A 27334-nucleotide genomic window follows, 5' to 3' on the forward strand; every position below is an offset into this window, starting at 1 on the left:
TTTCATTTGTAAAAACCAATGCACATTTTCCACCTAATAACAACAGACCTCTTCATCACTTTATGGACATGGCCTCATTTAATCCTAGCCAAGCCTTATGAAATAGAGAACAGACCTGCCCATCATTAGTAAGTAGAGGAATCAGGAAACAAAGGCAGGTTTGACTCAGTAGAACAAGCTGTTTTCACTCGCCACGTTGCAAAACCCAACTTACGGTTCATTCTGACCATTTGTCATCTGTGTAACTTGTTTATGCAGCTGGGGAAGGAGAATGCTGCCTTATATCCTCCAATCCTACACTTGAAAATATGTGTAGGGAGTCTAAGATTTTTTTGTCCTCTAACTTTTGACCTTCCTCATGACCTTGTTGGTATTCCATCGGCAGCTTCTGGAACTGAATCCAGACCAACGGTTTTCTCACTTGTCTGACATTCAGAATTTCCCGTACATGAGTGATGTGAAGTGGGACGCAGTTTTGCAGAAGAGGCTCATTCCAGGATTTACTCCTAACGTAAGTCAACCCTAACAAATCCATAGTAGCTCGCATCCAACTCATATTACTCTGTGTGCAGATATACACGTGGTCTCGTTAGATAAGGACGCAGGTGTTGTAAGACAGCCCAGATTCCCATTTTACAGGTGAGAAAACTGAGGCACACACAGGGCAAACTGGCCACCAAACGTCACCCAGCTATCAAGCGGCCGAGCTGGGACGCTAGTGCAGGGCTGTGTCGGGAGTGCTGGCTCCTTAGACCTTTTGCGGCTTACTTTCACTGGACAGAAGCCCTAATTCTACAAATAGTCATTTCCAGAAATCTGCTAATTACAGAAAAAAAGTTTTCTCTGATTCCCAAGATGTAGAAATTGGTATCCGTGGAGTTCTGGGAGTATCCAAGGACTGGAAGCTGTTGGGATTGGGGTGAGGTATTTATTTCTACCATTCACCCCTCTACCTCTGGTAGGTCTATGCCAGGAACTATATTCACTATGACTAATAGCCAAAGGGAAGTAATTCCCACTGGAGGTACTTGGCCAAGAAACATTTGTGGCTTCCCGCAGCCCACTGGTAAAACCAGATCCAGAAGTTCCCTCCAACGGGCCAAGTGAGACCTCTAGCTCCTCTCTCCCTACAGCCTGATTCCACGCGTTCCGTTGTAGGAAGACTGGCAGAATGATGAGCTCTTAGACAATTCAGTTTTCTGTTCTTAAGCCCAAGCCAGGAGTCTGCTGTGGGTGTGATCCTTCACGTGCCAAGAGCAGAGGGAGATGCTGTGACAGGTGGAGAGAAAGCAGCGGGGAGGAATTAGGGGTGAGCATGTGGCACAGCGGGGGGGGGTCTCACCTGGCCACTCTGCCATGAGCCATCCATCAGTACGGCCTCGAGAGACCTTTTCCGTGTGATTCTGACTGACTTGTGAATCTGAATTATCTGGGGAGCTTATTAAACATGCAGTCTCCTGGCCCTGGCGTTCGGAAGCACTGATTCTGGAGGTCTGGTTGGGGAACTGGGAATTTGAGCAAACAACTCGGGAGATTCTGATCCACCGTTGAAGCCACTTGGAGAAACATGGCCCCAAAGTTCAAACTTTAGAAAAGTAATTATAACTTGATCTTCTTTCTAACTCACGAAGGGCTTCTTGAGAGTTCAGAAAAATAAACAGATTACAAAATCAAAGAACATGAAAAACAATGCTGGCAGTAAATTATCAAAAACTTCGAGTGGGAATCCCAGCTTGTTATTCTTGGACTGCCCCCGCAGGACTCAGGGTTAGTCTCCATACTCGGTCGAGCTTTATTTTTAGAAAGATGCAGGAATCTAAAGAGCGAGCCAACCTGTCTTCCTTGCAGAAAGGCAGGCTGAACTGCGACCCCACCTTTGAACTCGAAGAAATGATTTTGGAGTCCAAGCCTCTGCACAAGAAGAAGAAGCGCCTGGCCAAGAAGGAGAAGGAGATGCGGAAATGTGACTCCTCCCAGGTAAGCAGACCTCTCGGACTCAGGGTCCTGGGGCTCTTCATGGCCGCTGCATTTCATTGGGGGAGCTTCTGGTGGGAGGTCATCCCAGCACCTTGATTTTGCTGCTTTGGGAATCTGAGGAGGGGTTGGACACCCCCGCTTCTGAAAGGGCAGCTCTGTGGGCCTCCAGCAATATTGCAAGCCTGAACCTTCCCCCCCAGATCTCTGCCATTAACTTGATTCACTTGTTGTCCTCTCCTTTAAAATTTGCCGTCTCCTAGGAGAGATTCTAATTGGCCAAGCCTGGGCCAGGTGACCACCCCTAGAAGGGCGGGCAGTGGGCGGGTCCCAGAGTACAGGCAGGGCTGTTTTAGGCCCCCGCCCATCAAGGAGTCACCGGGAGCAGCCAGCCCTAGAGGGAGTGTCTGGTCTTTGCCAGAAGCAAAATCTTGTGCTATCTATTCACCAAAATACGGAATTCTCAACGTGGTTGAGCACTACTGCTGGATCTCAGGCTGATTCAAATTAATTTTGTAACTGGTGATATTATTCTCTATCAGTTAAAGATCTCAGATTTTAGTATAGTAACTCGCAGGGACTCAGCAGGATTTTATACATGTGGTTCTATGTATTATAATGATGGTGAAGGAATAAATATCCACTTGGCTGCTAACGGTCATCCATTAATCCACATTGTCATCCACCCACCTCCGTACCCACTCAGCGAACGATCATCTATCCCTCCCTCCCTCCATACATTTATTTAGGCTACTTTTATTGAATCCCTGTTATCTGCCGCATTGTGTGCTCAACGCTGAAAATAGATAAAGGTGCGATGTAATTCCTGCATTCAGTGACATCTCTGTTCTGGAAGAACGCATACTCTTGTGATGAAAATAGCTGTGCAAACAAATGTGAATCTTCACTGTCCCCAGTTTCTCTAGTCCTCAGGGGCCACTGTGCCCTTTAATGGTCAAGTAACCAACGTCCACATCCTGCTTGTCCACAGAACTGGCCTCTTGACAGATTCCCACCCATAAGTGTTTCCTAGGGCCCTCCGAGGAATGCTTAGCTGCGCCACAAACCCCTCTTGCCTGTTGTTTTTTACTTCAACCCTCTTCCTGCTAATGATCTGTTCTTCATACCATAACCAGCTGGCTTCTCCAGGCCCACGCCTCCGGAGAGCTTGCCTGTCCTCACTCCTCTACTAACAGGCCCCCACATGTAGAGACAGACACTGTCTGTATTGTAAGTTTTCTGAAGTGTTAGAGATGAGAGCAATTTGTAACTTTTTGCCATGCCTACCGTGTTCCGCGTGGTCTGTCTGCCTCTCCCGGCACCATCCTTGTACTCGACCATTCTTGACTCACTCAGATCTCTCCAGCCACACTGGCCCTGCAGGTGTCCGACCCTCAAGCACTGCAAGTCTTGTCCTTCTTCAGGGCACTTGTTCTACTCTTTTCCTGAAAGGTTCTCCTCTTGGATTTTCAGTTAGGGGTTTCCTCCCTTCCTTAAATGCCACCGTAGCGAAGATGAGGTCCCCTCACCATCTTTCTCCTTCTCAGCCCTTATTTTTTATTCCTTTGCAACATTAACACGGTTTATAAATGTTTTATTTATATGTTTGTTTATGTTTCTTTTTCTGGCCCACTGAAGTGAACGCTTCTTGTGGATGAGGACCAGGTCCGTCTTACCCACATTGCCTTCATGGTACCCCAAGAGTGCCTCTAATACAGTAGAGGCTCAACAAGTCTTTGATCAATTCATTAAAAGAAGAAAAGTTTAAAACTAAACAGTGTCGACTGGTCAACTGGTCATTGCTGATCTTAGAATTACAAAATCAAGTTCCACCCATGGGACGTCTCCCTTTGGTCCTCCACCGTCCTAGTTCCAACCTGCATCCAGCCACCCGGTTTTGGGGCAAACTCCCTCCCCTGCTGGAAAAGGCCATGAGCCACTGACCCACAGTACAGAACCCCCAGAATTTTCTAATACTAAGCAAAAGAAAAAAAGCAGTTTCCTCTTCCTCCCAGGTCTCATATCAACTTCAGAATCACTCACCAAGCAGCAGCTCTGCCCATGACATAGAGGTCTTTACATACTTAATCAGAGTTTACATCCTCTTAATCTTTTTGCTTGTTTCATCTTGTTTGTAACTTTTTTTATCATGGTAAAATATGCATAACCATTTTTAAGTTGTTTCTTTCTTGATTCAGTGTTTGTTTGGTTGCTATAAACCTTTGATTGCTTTCCAGAGTTCTGACGATGTTGGCTGTGACAGTTTCTGCTTGAATTTGTCTGTTTCAGTTGAGGGGTGGGAGCCCAGAGCTGCCTATGCCACCATTTTACTCCAATTTCTCCTAATCTTAGAGCCTCAGTTTAAAAATAAAAGATTTTGCTTCAAAACAAAGAGTTAGTCTTCCCCCAAAGAAGCATCAGAAAGATGGTGAATCTCAAAACAGCACTTTCTCTCTACTCAAGGATTTTAAAATGTGAGGGTCAGTCTTAGCAAGTGATTATATTATTATCATGTTTATTCATTCATTTGAGTCTGGGGGTGTGGCCTGGGCAGCAGGATTTTTAAGCATTCTTCAGGTGTGCCACTCAGGTTACCACCCAAAGCTGTAGAATCCAGCATGTGATTAAATTGAGTAAAAGCTAAGGTTCTCCTTTCCCCTGTGTCTCGGTTTCCTCAGTTATAAAACGGAGTTAGTATTAGTACCTACTTCATAGACTGATCTGAGTCAATTAGAACATGTAACGTGTCTGCCAAAACTTAGCTGCTTTATGTTTTACTTTTCCACTCTACTTCCTCCTTTTCTTTAATGGCATGATTTCTGTACGGCAAACTACACGTATTTCAGATGTGCAACGGGATGCATTTTGATAGAGGTACACACCCACGGAGCCACCACCACAATCAAGATAGCTAACGTTTCCACCTCCGCCCTGACCTCTAACTTCATTCTTCTCTGTGGCTTTTGTTCATGCTCACCGTAGATGTCTCTGTTGTTTTTTTGCTTCCAGAATATTCTCCACTTTAATCCCTCTCGGCTTGTCAACCCCTTTAAAGAACCAAAAAGACTGGCACACCACCCAGTCTGCCTGCTGTAGGAGCAAATGCTCTAAGTCCTCTGTTTCTGCCTCCCGAGATCTCCCCCTGCTCTCAACCCGTCAGACATTTCTGAAGCCATCTCCACTGATACCAGTCTGATCACTGTTTTCTCTCTCATCCCTGAAACACACATTCTAAGATTTTTAACCAACACTTCCCTTCTTAGTCACAGAAGAACCACTAGTTCCCCCATCCTGTTTGCTCTCACTCCTGCCCTCACACCCTGTTTCTGGCCACTCCTGTTGACTAGTCCGTGGAGCTGGGCTTCTTACACTTTTCCACCCAAAGGAGAGGAAACAGAACGTGTTGCCTGTGAGCCCTTCGGGGCCCGGGGCGGGGCTCGTGGGGTCTGCAGTTCCGTGTCACAGCCTCGTCTCTGAGTGTGCCTTTCACGTCTTTGTTTAAATAAAACAGAGTTCTGTGACACAGGAAAAACACATGTGGGCATCTGCATTTTATTTGACTATCATCGTGATTTTTAATGTTAAAATATTTTAAATGTTAATATTTTAAATATTTTTCATGTTATAGTTTATATAACATTTTATGTTTATATATGTATATACTTATATATGTTTATATTATATACATATTTTATGTATTTCTAAAATGTATAGAAATACATATATAATGTGTACATAAACACAGGTATATAAAATATATAAACACAAAATATTATATAAGTATGTTAAAAAATTGTATATTTTCTTTTTGTGCAATATTTTAATGTTAAACATTTTTTTCTAAATACAAAAAAAAATAGAAACAAAAGAAGAAAATAATATTTTTTTCTAAAATCTTGGTGTAAAGTTGCTGCTCCAAGAAGCTCTATCAGATCGTGTCTACCCTGTAGCTTCGTGTCCCCGTGGCTAATCCTGGAAACGCTCAGGGTTCCGAGTACCCCAGCTGGGGGTAAGAGTGAGGTGTAGAATCTTCCTTCTTTTGTTTTGCTCCCCTCCCCTCTTCTCTGAAATTCCTTCTCTTTTTTTTTAGTTTATTCTCCTGTCCCTTAAATGTTTGTTCAGGAAAAGAAAAAAAACTCTCCAGTACTTGAGGACTTAGGATTTTCAAATTCCTGGATTTAAAACCCAAATGAATGAATGATTTTCCCCCCCTAGAGAAGAGTGGCATTCATCAGAAGTAATTTGGGAGTATTCTGTTGTGGACTTTTCAAACACTTGGTCTGGGCTGACATTGTCCTGGGCCTGATGATTGTCATCCTTTTTCTTTGAGGTTAAACTTTCTCATTATGACAGAAAAGTCATCAAAAGATATTGACAGCCAGGCAGCGAAGTGTCAAAGCTAATGCTTTGCAAATCAATGAGAAAGTCACCAATGAAGAAGGCTGCTCTCTGCAACTGAAGTGTAGTTAATCGACCCCAGTGCAGCTGTTGAGGGGAACGTTCCAGCAGAATTCAGTGTGAAGACACATTTGTAGGATATTCATTAAATCCAAGTTTGTTGTTGTTGTTGAACCCAAGTTTGTGTGCTGGATGCAGAGTGAAGCCAAACCAACCTAAGCATCAGAGTTGGGAGCAGAGAAAGTTTAATACACGGGCCAAGCAAGGAGAACGGGCCACTTGTACTCAAAAGACCCAAGCTCCCTGATGGCATTCAGGCAAGAGTTGAATGGTTGAAGACAGGGTTAGGGGAGAGGGTCATAGGACACATGATCAGCTCCTGGACTTCCTTCTCATTGGTTGGTGGTGAGATAACAGAGTGATGTTTCAGGGATCTCAACTTTCTGGTTCCAACCAGTCTGGGGTCTAGTGCTTGTGGTCAGCACGCAGTCACCATCCTCCACTGGTGTGGGGGGGGGGGGGGAGGTGTCTTAGTTTCTGCAGAACAACTCAAAGGTATGCATCAGGTTGTTATCTGTATCCTTGCAGAAGGACCTAGGAGTCCTGTGACTCTGTCACCCTAACTGTTAACAGCTTAAGCCTGCCCTTTGGAATTTGAGGAAGGCCTAGGAGACTAAAGCCTTTTTTTTTTTTTTTTTTTTTTTCCTACAAACAAGAAACTGGGGACAGAGGGACTTTTGGACCTGGGAAAGCCCCACAGGGTCCTGCTCAGATTCAGTCCCTCTTTCTCTTTGATACCCTCAATCCTGAGGGGAACAGGGGCAGGACAAGAAAAGGGACTAAAGTTTGGATAGAGAGGTTAACCATACATTTGGCAGGGGAACTCGGTTTTAGGGGACTTGGTTTCAGAACGCCCAAACCTTTCACATGAGGGCCTGGAGATGAGAAGCAAGTAGGTGGCCAACTCCGTAAACCCTGGTCCCCACCTGCCTTGAAGCTGTGGTTTCTTCTCGGGCTCAACAGCTAAAAGACATTAAGTTGAGAAGCCCTGACCCTGGTCTTCCTTGCTGCCTCACTGTGGGGAGCAGAGAGCTGACATATCTTCTCCTCGGTTTCTTTCCTGTTATTTGCCCCTCTGTTAATCTGGTTGGGGTCTCCCTCCTGCAGTAAACTTTCAGATACCATCCACGCACAAGATACATTGGTCTTCATCGGTTGGGCCACTCAGTTAACAGACATTCAATAGGTGATTGGCTGTTTGGCGGTCTTTATGGTCTGCTAGCTATACCTCTTTCCTTCTTTCCAATGTTCACCTGGAAGACGTGCGCTCTTCAAAAGCACCTCGAATCTGTCCAGAAGGAGTTCATCATTTTCAACAGAGAAAAGTAAGTGACTCACAGAAGAAGAGCTGCTCAGCCGATGATGGAGTGTTTCAGCCAGATTTTACTTGCAAAGCTTTAATGTATTTTTTATTCTTTCTCATCACAAAAATGATGCAGAAAATCTGGAAAATTCAGAAACCTTTTCTTGTAAGAGATTTCAAAAATTGTAACAGATAAAATAGCTTGGCTTCAGGTTTCTGTTGATGGGAAGGGCAGAAGAATGGGGAATTACAAATATTTAAAATCAGTGTTTTTTAAGGTTACCCTGGCTCATGCCTCTTAATAAATTGCTGGGCTTAATGCTGTCATTTCAAAAGCTTGTATCTTTTTTACTTCAGTGAATAAACCCACCTTATTTTTTTTTTTCCTTTTAAGAGTAAAAAGGGATTTTAATAAAAGACAAGCAAATGTAGCCTTGGAACAAACCAAAGACCCCCAGGAAGAGGATGGCTGGAATAACCACCTGTGAAGTCAACATCTTCTTCTTGGGACATTTCCTGGCACCTTGGGCCAGGAGCTTCTGATTTCCACGTCAGGAGGAGCTGACAGTAATTCTCACCTCTCCACACCTCACACACCTGAGACACTGAATGAATACCTTTGGAAGGGGGCAGCGGGATACAGTGACGAGTCCCTGGGCTCCTGGGAACTCGTGTCTCCACTGTGTGACCTTGAGCAAGTCACTGAACTGCTTTCTCTGCTTCAGTTTATTCCTCTGACATGAGAGGTTAAAACTAGAGCTCGACTCTGACTTCTACTCCCATCATCCTGTTCTTCTAAACAGCCTTTGTTTTTATTTTGAAAGGAAGATTTGGATGTAGATTTATTTTTCCACTCCTTTGAATTACACTGTGACAAATGGACAGAGGTGGGTGATGGGGCAAGGCTCTTCAGAGCTAGAAAACTTCACAGAGATCAGAATCCCCAAACCCAACTGAACAGGAGTAAGGAATCCATTCAAGGAGAAATGAGTAGGACGAGATTAGCAGTGACACAGATTTTTGAGGACCTTCCAGTCGTGTGCTGGGGTCAGGACACCACAGCAGCTTGTATCAGCTCATAAAGAGCCGGCCATGCACATCTGTTCCAGTTCCCTGCACAGGGATATGAAGTGGGGAGGCTGAAATTGGTGACGGCGGAAGTATTTATACCACGGAAACTGACATGCTACCAATCAGGGCTTTTTTCTTTCCCCTTCTGAGCAAGCCAGTTGTGGAATATTTATTAGCACACCATTTGCCTTCTTCTAGAAGCATGTTTCTTGAGAGCTAGTTGTCCCCTTAAGACTGTCAGAGACCTGTGTCTGGAGAGGATCAGAAAAGAATATCACCACGCTGAAAGCATGGCCGCCCTGTAGTACACCGAGGGTGTACCTTACCCAGGAGTTACAGTCTAAGTTAGAGCATGAGGGGAATTTGGGACCATAGTAAAATTTACCCTTGAAAAATCCTTTTAATTATACATAACATAGAGTGAGTATCTTTTCTGAAAGAAGCCCAGTATCACGAGACCCTTGGCTAATGAAATGGGTCATTTTGGGGGGTTCGTTATGTCTTTAATGTATGGTCTCATTTTTGGCTGACTCCAGGTGAACTAAAATGATGAAGAGATTGTACACACTTACAGAGACTGGACCCATACCTGGAACCACGGATTCCGCACACCTCTGAGAGGTCCAAGGTCATGGAGGCTGACTAAGGGAGCAGCAGTACTGACTTGCACTTACGACGAGGGTGGCGGGCAGGATTGCTTATTTAAAATCGGCTTGATATTCACTCTTTTTCTTTCTGTTTTATTTATGTATTTGCTGAACACAAAGTTTAATTCACCCAAGTGAGGCATGTTCACTCCACTCCCCTGATGCCCAGATCTTTGCAGAGAAACTCTTCTTGGCAACCTGCAGGTGCTGCTGAGTGGTCCAGAATGAACGGGGACAAGGAGGGGCTGACTCTTGGCCACTCAGATCACCTCACCTCATCCTTACTTATGCAGAGGACGGGCCTCACCGAGATGGCAGTCAGCTGGCAACACAGGAGACCAGACTGGCACCCAGTTGAGAAACCAGCCAGGTGGAAATGGGCAGAAGTAACAGAAGCGGCCGCCAGCTACAAAGGACTTTCCCAGAAGGGAGGTTGCAGTGGGGCAACCAAAAAGGGGGAGAAAACCAGTGCGGAACTTTAACTCAGCATTTATGGTTTTCTCCTCGCTCAACTCATAGGCCCAGAGCTTCTGGCCTTGAAGAGCTGTGAAACAGTGCCTCTTTAAGAGTAACCATATTTTTGTTAAGAAGTAAACACCAGCTCTTGTGTTGTTTAATTCCTTTTCTCTACATTTCTCTTGCATTATTTGTCTGTGCTGATTTTCCTCCAAACAGTATATACTCTGACTCAATTTCCCAAAGTGGAGGGATGGGTTGAGAAGAGCTATAAGGAGGTGACCAGATCCTGCTCCGGGCTGGTAACCAGGAGTGTCAGTGGCCACTTGTGTGTTAACCAACTTCCGTCTTTCATTTGTTTCAATTCAAGCTCTGATGTGCTGTTGACTCATCGCTCCAGACAGACATCTGGCTCCTCCTCTTGCTATGACCTTGTATGTATCATCCCAAAGGAGAGACTTTAGGAAACACCCAAGTGCAGTGGGATTGGTAGGATCTCCACTGGGATGGGAGTTAATCCTCTGCTCTGTTTCACATCTCCAGTTTATAATGGGATAGGAACCCAATACAGCCTCTGTAGGTTGAATCCCTAGTTTCTACTTCCAATGACCTGCTTCTATGTCTAAGGCACCTTTACGGGTTTTCAGGAACCATGGGTGCACTGACAGAGCACAGCCTCAGAGAGAAGAGTGATTTCCAGTCCTAATCAGACCACAGACCCACAATGTGTTTGTTTCAAGTTAGAAAAGCTGCATCATTACAGCTGTCGGTGGAGAACAGCTGATTCTAAGCACCTCCCACCACTGGACATTTTGGGCAGCAGGACAAAAATTTTTCTAAAAAATAAAAGGATCCCTAAATCCTTACTGTGATTGCTAGTTGTCGAAATCAGATCCTTTGGTTAATGCTGCAACTTGGGCTAAAATTTACTACCCCGCTGGGTGGAACATAACTCACCAAGGCTTACGACAACCAAGGCTCGGGGCTAAGAATTTTAGAAAACAGGGTGGTTCTTACATCCTTTTGTCTGGTATTTCTGGAAACTCTCTCTCCTAACAGCTCCCTCCTTTACCTGTGTGGAGCATCTGAAAAGTCTGAGCAGGTTTTGAAGACCAGGAGCTTCCTGGTTCAAATGCTCTGGCGCTGCAGTGGGGCCGCCCACCCCCGCGCATTCACAGGGACTGCAAATGGGTGGTGGGGTGGCCCTGGGACCCTGACCATGACCCAAACTCCATGGAAGGTAATACTCTGCGAATGGCCTCCAGCCCAGATGGCAGCACTGGTTTTAGCCGAGGGCATTGCTGGGGCAGGAATCAATGTCAAACTGCACACAGCATTGCTCAATTAATTAGAGTAATTTAACTACTGAGTGGTTAGGCTGCTTCTGATGGGACAGAAACAACTAGACTATCGTCATGGTTTTTCTAGACTGTACGGATGAATAATTAACACGGGGAGAAAGAGTGGGTCACAGAGCTCACAGGGACTAGTGTTGCTGCTTTTGGCTGATGCAGTAATGCGACGGCTTTAATGCTTCAAAAGCTGAATGAAAAGCACGAAGAACACAGCTGAGTTGTTTTGGTGTTTGCATTCTGTCGACACAAATCCCTGTTCCCTAGAAACTCTGTCTGCCTGTGATTCCTGTTTCTTACAATCTCAATGTGTCATACAAACAAAACAGTGATGTGAAAAATCCAAACTCCAGTTATGTGTGCTGTTGCGAACGGGCAGCCCTTGGATGGGAAATACGTGCTTCTGCTGAGCTGTCATTGCGCCTGCGTGTATTAAAGCGTCTTCTGTACACAGTGAGCCACTGACCCTTCTTTGTCAGCGTGTGTGTGTGTGTGTGTGTGTGTGTGTGTGTGTGTGTGTGTGTGTGTAAAATCATGTCCCCTAGGGGTAGGGTTATGGGTTCCCAAAGTCACCACTTCTTGCTGTGAAGAAGACAAGAGACAAGCTGGTGTCAACTGTTCAAGAACGCAATGCATCACAGTCCAGCTGAAACAACGTAAGAAAACTGAAATCCTGACCCCTCTAGTATTCACACCTAAGGAAGCACAGCCCAGAATCCTGGATCTGCCCTCTCACCGTGACCTGAAGGCCACGGCAGTCCACGCACCTGTTTTGCAGCACTCCGCTTTCCTAGCCCTCAACGTCTTGGTCCTGTCCTGTTTCGCGCACACAAGCAGCAGGTGGGTATTCCAAGGCCCATAACCTGGGACAGGAGGGTAACGACAGCTCTGTACTCTTGCAGCCAGAACAACTTCTTTAGGAGAGAATCAAGGGAACTTCCAACCACCTCACCGCCTCTTGGACCCACAATAGCTTAGCAGCCAGCAGGCCAGCTGAGTCTGGTGATAGGTACTTGTGGGTCTCGGGGGCTCTGAAGTCCTGCACGCTGAGTGTTTTGTTGTCCAGGTCACGTTAAGTTTCCTGTCATGTTCTCAGCGCCCTCTAGACCTCTTTCCGTTCTGAGGAATGTCAGCCCTAAGGATGTGATCTCGTTTCTGCAGGTTGCTCTGGCCCTGTCATTCCATTTCCTGCTCACGGTTGGTGTTCCCCGAGTGATAGCTTGATGGTAGCAACATTGATCCGAAAAGCTCTTTGAAACCAGACAGACCTTGTTGTTCCTATTCCATGTTCTCACTCCCCACCGGCTGCCGTGACTCAGCCCTGAATACCTCCAGACCGCAGAAGTGTGGAAGTCAACGTGTGAGATTCACCAGCTTAAAAACTGCTTCATCTCCTTGAGAGCCCTGCAGGCTGAGCTCTTTTCAAGCACTGACCACGCCCTTAACACCACGCTAACCCTAAGCAGGGCTCGGCTGCCACCCTGGTCCCGAGCAGAGAGGTGTTTCGTCCATTCTAAGTTTGAGTCACAAAAGGAGACCACGGGCCAAAGCTTATTAATCACCAAAACTGGGGTCAAACTGAAATAATTCTTCATATGCTCAGAGCAGCATCTGAGGCGGTTTCTGTGCTCCTGTACTGACAGCATTGTGCTGCCAAACCAAGGGGGGTTCACGCAGAAAAACAATTTGTCAGAAATGACCACCCCTGATCCCCTTCTCTGCCTGCCCCAAACTACATGCAGATACTTTGCTGAGCAAAGCACTCGTGCTCTGCAGGCTTGCGACTGGAGCCGTGGCCACCTGCTCTTTTTGCCTGCCCACCATCCACGTCCTCTTCTGCTGGGATCAGATTGACTTAATTTGCATTAAGAGTCCACGTGGTTCAGTGGCTCAGGGGTGGGGCATGTGCCCAGGTGTGGCCAATTAGCCCCATCTCCAGGGCCACAGCGACTAGGACAGTGGTGAGCATGTGACCAAGCTGGACCAATCAGAATCAGCCTCCTTGGCTGGCACTGCTGAGGGAGCCTCTCTCCCCCTGAAGTTGCTAAGTAGGTAAAATGCAAGCCTGGAGATGCTGATGGCCAGTTTTGCTCCTACCTGGAAAGAGCTTTCCCAAGAGCGAGGCACTTACTAAAGGCAAGCAGGGCTCAGAGATGGAAAGAAACAATGTTCTCCATCCAGCTATGCTTAAGTCTACCCAAATCTATCCCTCAAGTTCTCAGTTACACCAGACTTTAAAACACCAGACTTTAAAAAACCCTTTCCAAAAAACTGTCTTTGCCTACACGAGTCTAACATTTGCAAAGAAAAATGTCCCACATCAATTGTAACTGGATCCAGGAGTGTTAACCCCAAAAGGGTTTAGTCTTAACAGGTCTAGTGGAAAGTTTAAAAGATGATACAGAACGGTTCAGTAGTCAAAAAAAGCTTGATAACTGTGAGCTAGACAAATATTGAAAGACTTACAAAACAGATCCTTTAACTTGAGAAAATGTACTTTAAATCTCTCAGAGGAGCAGACATAGTAAATCATCCTTTTCCACACTCATTAGACTGCTTAGAAACAGTCTGCTAAAGAATATACTTTGGAACATGCTTAGTTTGAATTTTCCCAAAGTCCAGGCTTTTAGGAAGAAGCAGAAAGCACTTTAAGGAGATGACCAAAAACAAACAAAGACTTCAGGATCTGTTCTGTACTCAACTAGATTTATCCCAAATGGCAATGATTTTTTACATCAATACTAAATTTGACGACTCATTAAAAATAATTCTAGTTATTTCCCACAGTTTCAATAATGGTCATCTAACTCTGAGGCCAAAACTCAAGCTGAACTGAAAAGACAGAAAGTCCCCAGATTTTCTCAGCGTAACTGTTTGCATCAGAGCCGCCCCTCTTACTAACCCTGTCAGTTCTGTCGTGCAACTGTCACAGTTTAGGAAGAAGGGCACGTCACACACGGAAGGAGGCTTGAGGACGACAGCTGCAGTTTCATAGTTATTTTAATAACCAGGTTTACAGTAACAGTCACTTGATGAATTTTTTTTTCTTCTTAATCTCAGCTAAACTCAAGACACAGGTTTTTTTTCACGGTTCAAACCAAAGAGCTCTTCACGCTTCAGAGCCGCCTCACAGCTACCACAGATCACGGGGAGATTACCGTCTGTCCATATTCACCAGACACAGGACTGAACACCCACACACCATCTCCAAGAAGGGAACTTACAAGGAATGCTGGCTGCCCGGGACAGCCCAGGTGGACGTGGGGACTCGAGCTGGAGTTCTCCAGGGGAACGGCCTGGGAAGCTTGTGGCAGGAAGCTGTTGGGAAGGGCTTCCTCAGGGTGAACCAAGTCCAGGCTTGGGATCGAGGCCTTGGAGCAGAGCATGACTCTGTGGGTGGAATCATGAAGAAAAAGGCCATAGGCTGACTGGACTTTGAGGAAACCCATTTTGGGGATAACTACAACCCCGCCATCTCTAGAAAACTTAGAAAGATCTCAAGAGGGGTGGCTGATGGAACAGTTCAACTATTACCTTCTCAGCTACCCAAGACGGTGGCCCTCCCAGGTGACTGCCAGCTGGGGTTGGAACAACGTGAGAAGGTTTAGGGGGAAGGCAGGGCATTCAGAGTGGGGCCAGGCCAAGAGATGAGACAGCAGAAGGAAGCTCGGGGCTGACGGAAGATGCATGCCCCCCCACCGCCGGGTGAGATGCCAGGGAATTCCAAGAGGGCTGTGACTCGCCGCCACGGTCTCTTCCTAAACCCTTTGTCTAGGGCTCTCTGATGGGTCTCACAGAATAGGGCACATTGGAATATAAACTTTAACTTAAGTAACAAGGAACCAGAAATCACAGTCAAGAAAATAGGGGGAGTTTTCTTGAAATTCTCAGGAACTTCCATGCTTAGAAAGTGCCTGACAGTAAGTGAAGAAAGGGAGACTTCCTGGGTAACGTTGCCCATCATGAAGGCATGTAGGGGTTGTCCCTACAGCATGGAGAATATGTAGAATATAAAGTTCTGGCTGAACGTGCCATTCAGAAGTCCCAAGGGCAACCAATGTGGTCGTGAAACGCGGCCCATTTATTTTCATGGCGCAGAGAGGTCATGGGAAGATGAGCTGGACTCGGAGGCTGGGTAAGAGCAGCAGACGACACGCGATGATGGGTGCTCGGACAAGAGTACTTTACGTGCCTTTTCCTCCCTCTGGTGGTTGTGGCTGGTACTGCAACATATTCTGAAGCACAGCCCAGCCAGTGAGGTATATACACAGGTGCTTTGGATCTGAGTAGCTCCCTCTGCCTGCAAAACTGTAATTCATAGGCCCCCAAATCTTTCATTTATAAATGAAGAGTAACATCCTCTCCTTCACTTAAGTTCCCTTTAAAATAAAGGCACCATGAAAAAGCCTTAAAAACAGCCAAGACTCCTTTTATGAGGGGAAATCATCATTTTCATGATTAGAACAGAAATTAGCTTCCTAGGGAAATTCTGGCTATTCCCAAATTCCTTTCTAGCTACGTGTTCCCTTTTCTCTGATCCTCAACTTACTAAAACCTGCAGAGGTAGCAGCTTCTCCTCAGCACTTGAAAGGTGTTTCAGAGCTGTTTTTTTCTTGAAAGTACTTAGTACACAGGGTTACAGGATCCACCAGCCGGATCCCCTGAGCTCAGAAGTCTGATCCCAGGTTGAATATATTTTTCCTGCATATGGGCGTCTGGCTCTACAGATCCTCACCAGGCTCACAGAACTTGCTCCAAAACTGCCTTTTCGGAAGTGGTAGTACAGGGAATTGGACATTCAGGCCTGACAGACAATATGGATGCTAACGCTTTAAGCTGAAGTCCTTTACGCATCATGTCGGGAAGGCTGCCCGTCCCTTCCACTCACCTGGAGGTTTGGGGAGATTCTGGGACTGAAACAAAAAGTTCTCCCAAAGGATATGCTAAGGGAAGGGGAAACAGATGTTCAGAATTGAGAAACAGAACCAAGGCCACAGAATGTACTCCCTCTGCTCCAGACTGGCTTTCCCACATCCCTGCTGGACTCCCGTATAAACTGAGGTTCCCTATTAGTAATAAAAGTTAGGGAACACGCAAGAAAACAAATTTTCAACAGTAAGAACAACAAATCCTATTTCATCATGGAGGCGCCTGGGTCTTGGGAAATCAAGAGAATCACTCACCACTGGCCAGAGAAGCCCATCTCAGCTCCAGCCCCAACTCGGTGACGCCAAGTGCGCCTGCCTGTCTCGGTTTGCAGGGAGAGGTGAGGGCGGCCTCCAGCACCAGCACGTGTTTGGTGGGAGGCGTCATTTAAGCGCGGCTGCCCTTCCCCCTCCCCCTGGGCCCGTGCTGTGCTCCCAGCTGCTGCCTTTTAAGAGCACCAAAGAGGCAGGGAGGGCAGGCGCAAGAGAAAGTTCTTTCTCTCTCTCCTCTTCCTTCCCAGCCCAAGAAAAGAGAAGTATTTGAAAGCAACACTGAAAAAGAGGCCCGACCAAACACCACCGGCAGACCAAGCAGGTGGAAGCAACGATTGGGTTTTGGTGTTTTAATAAAATGTTCCACGGAATAAAACCTGCTAGGAGGGGACGTGATGAATTCTGGAACCCGAGGGTCTCCCGTCTTCTCCGCAGACCGTGATGGCGTGACGGCTGCCCCGAGGGGCCATCTTCCGCGGAAATACACGCACTTCATCAACACAATACACGAGACCCCTATGCTCACCCACCCGCCTCCCCCGTACACACCCTACCCTAGCCCCTCCGAGCTCCGCCTGGTTCTCGGCTCCCACCACCCGCGCACCCCAAATGACCGGCATCCCCTTTGTTCATTTTCCTGACGTCCCAGCTTCGTCGGTCCCCTTGTCGTAAGATGCAGCACTACACACGCTCTCAACACTATATAGCAGACTCTTTTACCTTAGTGGCCTGTCTGATTGCATGCATTGTAAATGGGAGGAGGGGCGGCAAACAAATCAAGGCTATGCATAAACAGAAAACAAAGCAATATTCGTAAAGCTAGGCAAGCGAGCTTAACATTGGAGAAACATAAGGCTTGAGGCTTGTTGATTCTTTAGATCGAAACTGTTTGGATTCGCTTTCCTTCTTAAATATTGGTGTACCATTTTGGCTTCAAAAGAATCTCTTCTTGCTTCTGCCCCTCTCTTTGGGGAGGGGGGTCGCTTAACTCAGGGATGTGATGTTAGAACGGCCTCCGGGGGGCGCCACGATGCGCTTGCTGGCCGAGCGGACCCCCTCATCCACTTGGGTGCCTGGGAGAAAAAAAAGGAGGGGGGTGGGGTGGACAAGAGAGAAACTGGATTAATTTGAAGAGTGTGAGATATTAAGTGTCTTGCTCATCTCCCAAGAAACTCCCATTCCAGTCTGCCCAGTATTCCAGACTTTCCATACCCACCTTCCTGAAAACAACACTTTGCCAGTAAAAGTCAGGTTCTTGCTGGATTTCACTGGACTCTCGGCATCATCACAATGATAGTAAGAAAAAGAGTAACGCTATGAAAAACAGCAGCTCACATTCACGGTGACGAGCAATGTTTTAAGTGCTTCTCAGATCACCTCATTCAGTCCTCATCAGCCTGCTTTGCGGGAGGTACTGGTGTTACCCCATTTTGCAGAGCAGGTGACTGAGGCTGTGGGAGGTCTGGCAACTTGCCCAGGGTCTCACAAATTGGAGTGATGACCATCATCCTGGGGCCACAGCTAAAAGGAAACACTGCTATATGCTCATGTCCTTTCAGAAAGGAGCCAAAAAAAAAAAAAAAAGTTTAGGGTAGCCAGGGAGCAATGACAAAAGGCAACAGCACTGAAAAATTTCTGGCAACTGGCTTACGTGATCTCTGATGTCACCTCAACTTCTAGCACTTTTCCTTTATCTCACTCCACTGTGTCCCCCATAACGTCTTTTCCTCCCCACTTCCCTATTTCTCCCATTTCTTACTTCTCTTCTCTCCCCCAAACACCGTTTTTGCCCCTTTACATAGCTCTTCCTCTTCTTGTCAACTGGTTTCCCTCACTTTGAAATTTTCATCATAGAAATGCAAACCTACACTTTTTCCCCCCGTTTTAAGATGACTGGTTGTGAAGCAACTGAATATTTTCTATTCACATCAGATAGTTCTTAAAGACAACATTAATGATATAGTGAACCCGCAGTAAATGTTCATCAATGGGAGATACTGCTAGCATTATTATTACAAGGAAGGGGAGAATATAATTAAAACCCTAGGTTAGAAGAAACTATTGCAATTTGAGCATAAAAATAACCTGAGCTATTAACCTGGGCAAACAAAGGAAACACAACATACTGCACAGCTCTCAGTCTAATGCAGAAAATCATGCTAGATTTATAGGGACACCATCCCATCCTGCCCAGCCCCGCCCTGCCCCGCCCCGCCCCGCCCTCCACCCTCCACCCTCCACCTCCACCCCCACCCCGCCCTCCACCTCCACCCCGCCCTCCACCTCCACCCCGCCCTCCACCTCCACCCCGCCCTCCACCTCTACCCCGCCCTCCACCTCCACCCCACCTCCGCCAGGTTTGGTTTGATCTCTAAGCAGAACTGACCAGCATTTAAACCTGATCTTTAACCTACCTGAACCTTGGCTTACTTTCTCACCAGGGCTCCTCCTTGGTTCAGTAAACCTTCCTGCTTGTGGCCCCAGTTATCTCCCGGGATCCCCACCAGCCTGCAGCGTCTGATCTTCACCGTCCTTCCTTGTCCCCTCCTTCTCACTAAGGGTCACCATCAGCTTGTCCGACTCACCTGACAGGCTAAAGCCCGACTGATGGAGGTTCCTCACGGGCGGGGTGGGCCGCGTGGGAGAGCCCCGGGTGGAGCCGGCGGGGGTGCCCCCCTTGGGCGTGGTGGTCAGGTCGAACACCGGCCCGTCATACATGCCCCTGGGCACCGCGTGCAGGTCCGCCATCTGCGCAGAGAAAGGCGGCGCTGTTTACTCCTTACACAGTCAAGGGTCTGCTCTAGGCAGCACAGATGTGTCACGGAATTAAGTGTGTGTGGTGAGAAACAGAAAACAACCACCATGTTCCTTTTCCTAGGGACGTAAGTTACAACATGATAAAGATAATTAACACTCCTGTGCCTTACATATGAAAGTTGTTAAGCGTGTAAATCCTCAGTTCTCATTACAAGGAAGAAAATATTTTTTCTACTTAATGTATCTATGTGAGATGACAGACGTTCCCTGAACTCATGCAGTAATCATTCCATGAAGTTAAGTCAAATTATCATGCTGCACACCTCCAACTTCCACACTGCTGTATGTCAGTTATATCTCAATAAAACTGGAAAAAAGGTATTTTAAGGAAAGAAGTGGTATAAAATAAATGAAGTGTGGTGTTGATAGAGTGATAATGGAGGTGGCAGGTAAAGGCTTCTCTAAACAGATGAGCTTCTACCTTAAGGATCAAGGGAGATTGTTGAGGGGCCGGGGTGGAGGGAGGGAAGAGGCTGAGGGATGCAGAGGAGTGGCGTGGATGGCAGCGTTCCCAGCAGAGGAAATTAACACAACCAACTAAACATAACCAAATGGAAGAACCACCTGAGTGGCTGGAGCATAGCGGGTGGGAGGCGTAGCAGTCTGAGATGAGGTTCTAAGTGCCGGCAAGGATACCCTCCCATGGGAGCTACATCCTCGGGCTCCTCAGCACAGATCGGAATTGGCAGCCTCAAAACGAGTGTCCTCAGTCAGTGGGTCTGACCCACCGGCTCCAGCTGTGGCTGTGCACTTGCCCTGGGACAGAGGAGCCTGCCAGCAACATCACCCAAGCGCATGCTCTGTGCCAGGCCTGGTGTGACCAGAGCTTAGGGTCACACGGAATAGGGTGCTTCCCCTAAAGGGGCTCACAGGCTATTACACAAATGCTGCAAGATCACCCAAGGAAGTGGTATGTTCAGTACATAACGTCCACCAGGGGTGGGGCCAGGAGCACACACCACCAGAGGAGCCTGACAGCACAGGACGGCTCACTGTAAGGCTCCAGGGAAGTCGGCCACTGAGCCTTCCTTCTCCTCTTAGTGACTCAGGTACAGGCACAGAGGCAAAGCTCAGATGCTTTGCAGATGCTAATGATTCAGGTGGGATGATGACTCTACCTGTATCTCCCCCACAACCGTGACCAGTAACTGTATTTCATCAGCATTTCTTGGGGTCCAGAAGCTAAGCCACATGAATGGAAATGAAGAGCTGAAAAATGGGATGTCTGAGTTTCATTCTCTTCTCTTAGACCAAAACGGGAGTGTGGAATTTGAATCCACACGGCCTGCCTTTAAAATGATCATGCACACAGGGTCAAGGATGGTGCAGGGACTGAGAGCACTGTCATGAACGAACAGCGGAAGGCCGCAGGGATATGTAGACTAAAGGACTGCTGACTTTGGGAACATGCAGCTGCTCAGAGAGGGGTTGAGCACATGCTGTGCAGGTGCCCAGAGCACAAGGGAGCGACTTGAGTGGCTTCACAGAGGCAGACCAGTAGAACGAAGTTCGCTCTCCTCTGGGGGTTATGGACATGGCCGCTATCCCCCACTGAACTCTGGGGGATATGGGTTCTCTGGTTTCTACTCAACTACTGCCTCTGTAACCCCACATCTGGAATTATAAGGGACTCCCAAGATCTGAGCTCAATCACTGGACAACCACAATCACATCATGCTGGGGCTATGTGCACCACAGTATCTAGCGTCTCAGAATTCTGAATAACTTATTTCAATGTATGCTTATATCGCCATCATCATTCTTGAATCCTCCACTTTGGCTTTTATAACTGATTGGATTATCTGTTCACTTTCCATCAGACTTGAAAACAAAAAGAGACAAAAATAAAGAAGTTGGTTCTCATGGGTAGGGCTGGGCACCTGCTTCATGAGATGGGGAGGCCCTCCCATGTTGCAAAGGTCCACACAGAGGCTAGACGACCACTTAGTGGGCTCACTGGGGTCTGGGAGTCAGGAGGGGCACTTATGCATTGAGTGCCTGTGAGCCTCTCTCTAAGGGACAGTGTAGTGTGCACCCACTTCCTGTCTCCAACCCCGAACCCCATCACCACCATCTAAAGACCCCTTCTCCCAGCTGCTAAAGGGCTGACAGTTGGAAAGTCTCAATGGAGTCCCACCCAAGAACTGCCTTGGGATGAAGAGAGCCGCCTGGCCCAAAACCCTACCCTCTGCCAGGGGGTTAGCCCATATCCAAAGACTAGTGTAGAGGTTGGGGTCTGGGAGGAAAGAGTGAAGATAAAGCCCAGACTCTTTTCAAGGGCCAGCCAGCTAAGGACTAGCTGGGACCTTCGTTACAACTGCATCCCAGCCCAACTTCTCCCTCTGCCCTGTCTTGCCTCCTTCATTTTGCCACAAGGGGTGAGCCTGAGCAATCCCCAGGGACCCTCCTGCGTGAAAATCTCCCTCTCAGAGACCAATTCCCAGGGAAAGCGCGCTGCAGGGGGACTAGGGTGGGTCCACGCACACAGGTGGGCATGAGCTGTTTCCTCTGGCCTGGCCCACAGGGACTTACCAAGTGAGCCCCTTCCTCCTCCTCTCCCCACCCTCTCCTCCATCCCATGTGCATGGATGACTGTATCTCCTCTAACTGAAGAGGTCAGGACCAGGACTCAAATTCCACAGTCCCAGGGCTGGTCAAATCCTGCTCTGAGGAGCCCCAAGGCTTCCCTACAGGAAGGTGACCTGGAGATTGGTTGTGGGGACGGGAGAGGGAGCTGAAAAGACAGAGTACTGGTTCTTACCCCTCTATCAAACTAGAGCTACTCTGTCTGTAATGTGGAGGGAGGCAGGGAGGTAGACATGTACATATACATATACACCTGTGTGTGTGCAGCTACTTACTTATCTGTAAAATCAGGGACATAAGTAAGATTTCATCTGAACCACAGAATCAGCTAAAAGAGCTGTAAACATTTGCCCTGATGGAGCAACACCAGACAGACATGGGATGGGACAGGTGTGCTAATTCTCACTATAAGCCTTAAAAGAGTAATGTAGTTTTTTAAAAAATCTATACAGACATTATTTGAATTATTAAAATGTTCAATTATTTTAAAGAAAAGCACTCTAAAAATGAGGGGAAATCATTTGAAAAACATCCTTCTTTAGCCAAAAAGGGTTTTGAAACCCCTTTTTATATATAGTCCATTAAATCCGTGTGATTATCCATCTGGGAGAGATGGCGGCTGTGAAATTCTTTGGGAGGATAGGACACAAAGCCCCTCCCCCGACCTCTGGGCGCCGCCTCCTCCTCACCTTCCTCCGGGCTTTAATGCGCTTGTAGACATAGTCCGAGAACGGGCTGCAGGGGATGAAGCGGCCAGCCCCCTGGGTCACGTGCAGGTTGCCGTCCTCCAGCATGATCTTGCCCTGGCAGATGACCACCAGCGGAGCCCCGCGCAGCTCCATCCCTTCAAAGATGTTATACTCTGCAGCCTAGAGACAGGCAAGGGGAAAGCGTCTGTGATGGCATAGTAGGGAGAGAAAGAGGAGGGCAGTTCCCTGTGCTTGGGATCCTGCCTTCAGCGTCACTGGGAACTGATTCACCAGGTAAACCGAGCAAAAGCTTGCAGAGCATCTGCGATCTTTCAGTGGGTCGAGGCCCAGGAGACAGGCGCTCGCTAAGAGCGGACTTCCTAGCCAAGGGAATCAGCCAGTCTTTAGTAAGGTCCTCACGTGGAAGTGAATTTTTGTCACTGGCGGTGTTCAAAGAGAAGCTGGATAACTCTCAGGGATGGTGTATTTGCGTCTTGTACTGGGTGGATGGGTCACATGACACAAGTCCTCACTAGCTCAAAGCTAAATGGTGGGATATGACACAATGTTTAAGCAAAGGTCACTGCCACCCCAAATGGGCTCTCTCCCAACCTCCTTCTTTTATTCAGTAAGTGCAAGGCATTACTGCAAAGTGGTTAAGGACATCACTTTGGAGTCAAGTTGTCTGGCTTTGAATCCTAGCTTTACCACTTGCTGGCTGCATAAACTACTTCATCTCTCTGCATCTCCATTTCCTTATCTATAAAATGGACAATAATTGTGTCTATCTGGTGAAAGCTGTTACAAAGATTCAATGAATTAAAAGCACAGTGCCCGAAACGTAACTGTCTGAAAAACACTATTTTTACTAACAGGTATTATTAAGCCCTTTCTGGACTTTAACTATCATCTTCCACATAAAACTCCTCATGGGGAGGTCATCAGAAATGCTTAGCAATTTTCCCCCATTCTTTCCCTTTCTAGGCATGAGGTATCCGTGTGCTTCCTGCCCCCCTGGAGTCAGGTATGGTGACAGGGCTGGCTCTGGCCAAGGCAGTGTGAGAGGAAGTGACGTCTCGGGAGACTTTCGGAGCCAGTGCACTACTGGCCACGTCCTGAAACCTTGGCCTCAGCAGTCACAGAAGCCCGTGTAGAGATGATGCTTTTATCAGCCCCAGTCCCTGAGTGACTGTGATGGGCCCCTCTCCTCTGCTCACCCCTTTGGGAAAGAGAAATGAACTGCTGAGGTTTTAAGTCACTGGGAATTTGGGATGGTTCGTTATCACAACACATCCTTGCCTGACTATTCAACACCATCTTGCTTGACTGTTGTTCACCAGCAACACACATCTCTCCTGACCACGTTCCCTGCCCACATTCTCCACTCGGCTCCACGCCCGCCCGCTCAGGTCTTACCGACTGGTGGTTCTTGGCAGAGACAATCTTGACAGCATCTGGATCCCAGATCACCAGGTCACTATCAGAACCCACAGATATTCTTCCCTTGCGGGGATACAGGTTGAAGATCTTGGCAGCATTTGTGCTTGTCACGGCCACAAACTGGTTTTCATCCATCTTCCCCGTGGCCTGTTGAAACACACACACACACACACACACACACACACACACACACACACACACACACACACAATCATCAGTCTAGGGCTTCTGGGCTCAGAGCCGGATGAACACAAAGGCCCAGAACTACAAAGAGTCACCTCTGGTGGTGAGCACAGAAGCCACCCAGCAAGCTACAGAATCGGCAAGCTGATGTGATCACCCAGGCAAAATGGTTAAACGCATGGCTTAAGATGGAAGTTACTGCTCTGGAAATATGCCTTTTTTTCCCAGGAAATGTAAGTACATTTACTTACTTATTTATCTCTTCTAATTTCAGAAAGGATTATAGAAAGATCATAGTAAAATATGATCATGAGTCCATATTTTAGAAACTGTGTTTGTATTTGCATGGGCACAGGATAAATATGGAAGAACCTCACCCAAATGGTAACAGTGGTTATAGCTGGGTTTGGGATTATGCGTGACATTTTTTCTTTTGTGTGTATACTTTTCTGTGGTTTCCAGATGTTCTTTATTGAGCATGTGTCACGTTGGTAATTTTAAAATACGTATTATTTTTTAACAGTTCCAGATAGTGCCAAGGTAAACACATACATACATTCATAAATATGTAACAGTGTAAAAAATGGCAAAATCTAAGTATGTAAGAAAAGAGACAAAAGCAGTTATACTTTCCCTCTTCTCAAAACAGAAAGCTTGGGTAAGATCTAGTTTTCAGTTTCCTGGGAGCCAAGGAGAAAAGGGGAACTTGGTGGATTACACTGTGTAGATGAAGAAAAGAAAACCAGGCCACTTTACTAGAAGACGCTGATAGATAATCACTTGTACAGCCTGGATGATCACACACTCCAGTGCAAAGCATCCTTGGTGAGCAATCTTACATCTCTTCTCCTTTCAAAGGCTTATAGCCATCCTTTTCAAAAGAGATGATAAAACCCTCCAAACAGAAAGATTTAATACACTGTTATTCTAAGTACAGATCATTCTTGCCATCAGATGAAGGCTCTGTGTGTCTAGTTCCTAGTCCTTAACAATCTAGAGGAGGCCTCCTCAGAATCCCAGACCTCCAAGTTCATCACTGGACAAGGTATACTCCCAAACCACCCAAGCCACCGGGGTCTAGAGACACCTCGGCAGGGATGAAGCCTCATCTGCACGCCCAGCACCCCCACTGGCTCTGATCTGGCCTTGGCTGCCCTCCCATGACCTCCATCCTTACCACCGCCTTGTCCCAGATGACAGACATTCGCTCCTCCACACCGTTGGTGCCCTCGGGGATGGCTGTGAAGTTGTCCTTCCCGATGGCTTTCTGGGCAGTGCTGAAGGTGCAGTGGGCGCTCCCAGAGAGCTGCAGGTCCCCACTGACAAAGGAGAAAAGCTCTATGTGATCAGGGAGGCTAGAGGTCGCCCCGGGGGTGCAGGACCGAGGGTCTAGTGTGAGCATGTGAAGTGCCGCGACTTGAGCTGGGAACCTTTCCTCTCCCTCTCGCCCACTGTGTGAACTTGGGTGCACCTCCTCCCCTCTCCGGGCCTCAGTGACCCCATCTGGAAAAGGAGGGGGTGGGAGTAGATCATCTCGTGTAACAAAATAAAAAGGACCCAAATGAGGGACGGGACTTATCCACAGAGGGCAGCAGCGAACGCGTCTCCCTCGAATTCTGGTTGGGCGTCATCATGACCAGCTGGTCAAAATTCGGCAAATGATTTCATCTCCCTGACCCTCAGCTGCTCAATCTGTAAAATGGTGATAGTCCCTCACTCACAGTTGTTACAAGGAACAATGAGGTCACATGTGGAATGTCACTCTAGTGCTTGGCACACAGTATGCCTTAACTGCTATTGCCATTAATAATATGATTACTGTAGTATCTTTTATAATGTGACGGGGAAGAGCCTGTTATCCGTGCTCAGCACTGCAGGGGAACTGGCGATGCGTCTCCCTCACTGCAGACACTGAGCTAGCTGATGGATGACTGGCTCCAGTCCTCGTCTCATCGGCCCTAAGGTATCTCCATGCAATGCCTGCTGTTTGTCATTCTGCACCAACCTGGCCAGCAAGGAATTGATGTAGTCAGGAGTAGTCGGGTCAGGACTCAGAGGTGGGGACGTCACAAATGCAGCCGCCTTGGCCCAGTTCTTGCTCCAGTAATGGGTTCCATCCGTGCCAAGGCTGGCGGTGATGGGCTCACCAAAGACCACATTTCCTGGAAGGGGTGGGAGACAGCCAGTGAGTCTGTATCATGTATGTGCTGCCCTGGGCTTGGCTTAGATATTCATGGCCCGAGCCTACTCAAGGCTGTGGCTCTGGCGTCAGGGAGGCCTGGGTTCAAGTCCATGTTCCCACCTTTTCTAAGCCTCTGCTTTTCTATCTGCGAAATGGGAACAATTTTATATTCTGCAGAAGCCACTGGTTGTAAGATGCAGAATCACTGTCAAATTTGGAGGCAAATTAAAATTTGAGGCAAAAGAAAAATATATATACTTTGATTTAAGATTGATCCTCATTTCAAAAATGTTAAAATGTGGAATAAATTGGTCCTGGAACTGATGAAATAAGATGACTTCTACTTCTCAGCTTTGTGAAAATGAAAGGATATGGCATATACAAAGTGTCTGGCCCAAAAGAGATGCTAAATAAATGTGATTTCCTTTCATTTCCCACTCCTTCCCATTATAGGAGCCCACGTCACTGGGAACTGTTAAATCCTGCTTCTGCAAGGAGATGCTTTGGTTCCACAAAGTAAAACCTGTTCCTGCCGATGACAGGCCTCATGACCTCTTCCATCATGTTTGTTACTCCTTAACTTAAGGCCACGAATAATTTGCTCGTGGACACCCAACAACCTGGGACACAGCAAAGATGAGGCTAGCTTCCTGGACTCTGTCTGGAATGAGGGGCTTAAATGCCCAAGGAGAGGGGAGGAAGGATACTAGGAAATACACTGATCTAAGCTGAGCTTCTTAAAGAATAGAGATACAGAAGGAAAATGCTATCGTATAGAAGGTGGGTTGGTACCAAGCTTCTCTGGGCCAGAATTGGGCTAAAGATTCCGGGGCAGTCCTGGGCTTCTTCAGGTTGGCCCGCTGTCTTCCCCATTCAAGTCTCCCATGAAGACAAAGTTTAAGGCTTTCTGGCCAGGATTTCAGGATTTGGCTTGTTTCAACTTCAATCAGTTGGTTTTGGTTGCCTGGATTTCTGTGT

At 47.2% G+C, this 27334-nt stretch overlaps 2 protein-coding genes across 3 annotated transcripts in view; one reads left to right on the forward strand and one right to left on the reverse strand.

Moving 5' to 3' along the window:
- STK32A (serine/threonine kinase 32A) overlaps positions 1–8368 on the forward strand; it is a 112370-nt gene extending 104002 nt beyond the window's left edge. Inside the window, exons 10-13 of the mRNA XM_074360888.1 lie at positions 386–511; positions 1849–1977; positions 7693–7757; positions 8130–8368. Of these exons, the coding sequence (XP_074216989.1) occupies positions 386–511; positions 1849–1977; positions 7693–7757; positions 8130–8223 (414 nt within the window). The 3' untranslated portion in view covers positions 8224–8368. The remainder of the gene's footprint in view (positions 1–385; positions 512–1848; positions 1978–7692; positions 7758–8129) is intronic.
- A 5875-nt stretch (positions 8369–14243) lies between these two features.
- Positions 14244–27334, reverse strand: part of DPYSL3 (dihydropyrimidinase like 3) — a 107250-nt gene continuing 94159 nt past the window's right edge. For both annotated transcript variants that reach the window (XM_010959616.2, XM_074360887.1), the window contains exons 9-14: positions 26180–26336; positions 25352–25493; positions 23968–24138; positions 22552–22731; positions 19045–19207; positions 14244–17532 (exon numbers count right to left, since the gene is read on the reverse strand). In XM_010959616.2, the coding sequence (XP_010957918.2) occupies positions 17444–17532; positions 19045–19207; positions 22552–22731; positions 23968–24138; positions 25352–25493; positions 26180–26336 (902 nt within the window). In that variant the 3' untranslated portion in view covers positions 14244–17443. The remainder of the gene's footprint in view (positions 17533–19044; positions 19208–22551; positions 22732–23967; positions 24139–25351; positions 25494–26179; positions 26337–27334) is intronic.

The sequence above is a fragment of the Camelus bactrianus genome, chromosome 3 (genome assembly GCF_048773025.1).
Source record: "Camelus bactrianus isolate YW-2024 breed Bactrian camel chromosome 3, ASM4877302v1, whole genome shotgun sequence".
Taxonomy (NCBI): Eukaryota; Metazoa; Chordata; class Mammalia; order Artiodactyla; family Camelidae; genus Camelus; species Camelus bactrianus.